Consider the following 3,253-nt stretch of genomic DNA (forward strand, 5'->3'; position numbering starts at 1 on the left):
TCTTTTTTTGCAGTTTAGCTCAAGTTCATTCCTGCTACTTGCAATCCAAGGAGTTAGACCCCTGGTCACCAGAATGGTGGCCAGTGACCCAATGGGAAACAAGATGAGGGAATGGGTAAGAGACAAGAGCAAATCAAGGGCGGCAACAATTTTTAAAAATATAAGATTTAGATATGACACAAAAATCACAAGAGACAAAAGAAACAATGAATCAATTGGACCCCATCAAAATTTAAAACTTCTGCACTTCCAAGAATACCAAGATTTTATAAGGAACTTTTACAATTCAACAATAAAAAACAAATAACCCCAAATGGGCAAGGACTCGAACAGACATTTCTTCAAAGAAAACATACAAAGGGTCGATACTTTGAGAAACGCATATCGAAATTACAATGAGGCATCATCCCACAGGATGCTATGATGAAAAAACGAAGGATCACAACAGGTTAGAGGGATAATAACTTCGCTAGAAAACAGTTTGGCAGTGAACATGGAGCCACTGCATGACCCAGAAATTCTACTCCTAGGTATATGCTCAAGAGAAGCAAAAGCATATGTCCACACAAAACCTAGTAAATAAATGTTCATAGCAGAATTATTCATAAGAAGTGTAAACAACCCATGTGTCCATCCACAAAGAACAGATAAACAACATGGGGGGTGTCCGTACTGGGTGTGTTGACGCTGAGGGCTCACACAGGAGTCCCTCCCAGGCACTGCCTCTGCCTAAGGGTCAATTCACACCCAGTGACTGTTCAGTGTAAGGGTTCCAAGGCCCGGACCCACTTCGAGACAACTTTGAAGAGCCAGTTTAGCTCTAGAGCTTTCCATGGGGTTGGCTGAGGCCATCTGTTGTGGCTGCAGCAGAGCCTGCCTTCCCCTGCTGCCTTCACCCCCTCACAGGTGTCTTCCTCAATTAGCTGTCCTGCACACACATTCCTGAGGGTTCCCGCAGGAACCACCTTTGAACAGTCAAACACCTGTTTGGACCTCCCAACCCCCACCGCGGCTGGCTCAGCGAATGTCAGCCACACTTCAGGCACCTCTTGCTCCCACCCCGGCAGAGTTACACCTCATCATCACACCTCATCATCAACAGTCTCTCTGAGCTTGTGCACTGTGGAGTATTTGCAGTGAGCTGGTGTGAACAGAGAGGGCCACAGATTCTGTGACAGTCCCCACGAAAAGGAGGGATGTATGCCCACTCCCCTTGGGTCTGAGTGGAGGGACCTGTGACCGCTGCGACCCACAGAGGTTGGAAGAAGTGATGCTGTGCCAGTTTTCAGACCCAATGCTTGCGAGACCGGCAGCCGCTGGTTCCTGCTGTTGCAACACCCTCTCTGTGACACCAAAACTGCCATGGAAGACGTCCTTGCACCCTGAGACTGTGCTGCAGGAGAGACCGAGGGTGGCAGCTCTGACGTTCCCAGCTAAGCCAGCTTCCCAGCCTTCTCTCTCCCACAGGGTGCCAGGCGTGTGAGTGAAGCTGTCTTGGATTGTTCCAGACCCGTCAATCCGCCATCTGAATACCACACAGTGACCTCAGTCAACCCTACGTGGAGCCAGCCAGGTGCTGAAACTTACTGCCCCACAAAATGATGATATGACCATACGGTTATATTTTAAATGTGTTGTGCAGTGGCGAGCCTCTCTGGAACCTCCTTGGCACCTCCGAACTCTTGGCCTCGCTGGGAACGGGGCAGGTGGGGGACGCGTGTCTCACGCCTGCATTTTGGCGGCGGGGGCCCAATACCCCAGACAACTTGCCTGAAGTTAATGTGCAACCATCCTAGAGGTAGGGCTTATTTCACTTAAGCCTTTATCAGGTGCGTTTCCACTGGACTGGCTTTGGGGTTTCGTTCTGAGAAAGCGACATGGTGGTAAATAATTATCTGACAGAACCAGACAGTGTGTGAGGATGACGTCCTGGGCCTGGTTCCACGGGAGCCACAGACCTCTGCTTCCGGGCCTGGGGGGAACAGAGTTGCAGGCAATCTGGGTCTCAAGTTTTAGTTTAAAAGGAGGCTTTGGGATTAGAGGTGTGTTCCCCAGCATATATTATGACCCGAGGCCATGGTTTTCAGGAACTAGGATTAATTTAGATATGTTTCTGTACCATAATTCGGGTCAGAATCCGTGTCTAGATTCTCCATTCGTAAGATATGGCCACCGTACTTCACTCTGGGTTCTTTTATCCGAGAAGCTCATTGAGTAATTGCTGCTTATAGTTCTGAGTTTCCTTGGGTCCACAAGTGACCCATTAAAATGCCTGCCACTGTTCTGGAAGCTTCAGGTACAATATGATTATCAGAGGTCTTACCCTACTTTCGCTCTTCTCCAAAACTACCCCTCCCCAAACAGAAAACGACGACTTGGAAATAAAATCCTCCAACAAAAGGCAAAAGGCAAGTGAAGGAGCTGGATCTCATTCGGCACTCAGTGCTGCCAAGTGAGCACCTTATTACTGCCAACCCTGGGCTCCCCGAGAGGCAGAGACTAAGGGTATTGAGTCCCTGGTGTGTGCAAACACCGCAGATTTACATGCATGACCTCGGTTCTCACAGCACCCCTGTGAGGTGGGTATTGCTGGCCCCGTTTCATCAGTAAGAATGCGGAGTCAAGGGAAGATTAAGCCACCCGCATAAGGTTTCACAGACAGTAAGAGATGGAGCAGGTGGCCAGCGATTCAAACTCAGGTGTGTTTCTGCGTTCGATGTCGCTCTTCTCTCCACTGTGTGATGTTGCCTACTGTCCTTGGGAAAAGGGGTGAGAACTTCAGAGTGTCCAGGGGAGAAATTCCAGCCATCGATGAGGTCGAAGATGTGTATTGCTAATTCAACTGGCAGCTGTATAGAGCACTACTGTACATACGTACGTGCACGTGGTGCGAATGCTCAGTCTACCACTCAAAATTTTTCTAAGTCTAAGTGAGGTTATTGGTGCCTTACTTGGAACCTTACAGCTACCCATGTCACTAAACAGGCGATTTACTATGCAGAGCGAAGTATCTGACCACAATATTGTGTCCGCATAAAAAATATGCAAAATATTTACATACCTATGCAGATGTGGCCGTTGGAGGGTCTGGTGCCAGGCTGGTCGTCCTGGGCTGGAAAGGCCAAGGTGTGAAACGTCAGGAGAAAGAACAGAGGAGCCACCGAAAGGACTTTGTGGGGAGACTTCATCCCGGAGAGCAGCCGGGCCGCAGAAGCTTCTGACTAAGCGACGCTGTAGCAGGGGTCGCAGATGC

The 3,253-nt window shown here is 49.2% G+C and overlaps 1 protein-coding gene across 1 annotated transcript in view; it reads right to left on the bottom strand.

The window, feature by feature from the left end:
- Positions 1–3,247, bottom strand: part of AOAH (acyloxyacyl hydrolase) — a 148,581-nt gene extending 145,334 nt beyond the window's left edge. Inside the window, exon 1 of the mRNA XM_023532035.1 lies at positions 3,062–3,247. Coding sequence (XP_023387803.1) covers positions 3,062–3,188 — 127 coding nt within the window. The 5' untranslated portion in view covers positions 3,189–3,247. The remainder of the gene's footprint in view (positions 1–3,061) is intronic.
- Between the last annotated feature and the right edge of the window lie 6 nt (positions 3,248–3,253).

This window comes from Pteropus vampyrus, unplaced genomic scaffold (genome assembly GCF_000151845.1).
Source record: "Pteropus vampyrus isolate Shadow unplaced genomic scaffold, Pvam_2.0 Scaffold75, whole genome shotgun sequence".
NCBI lineage: Eukaryota > Metazoa > Chordata > Mammalia > Chiroptera > Pteropodidae > Pteropus > Pteropus vampyrus.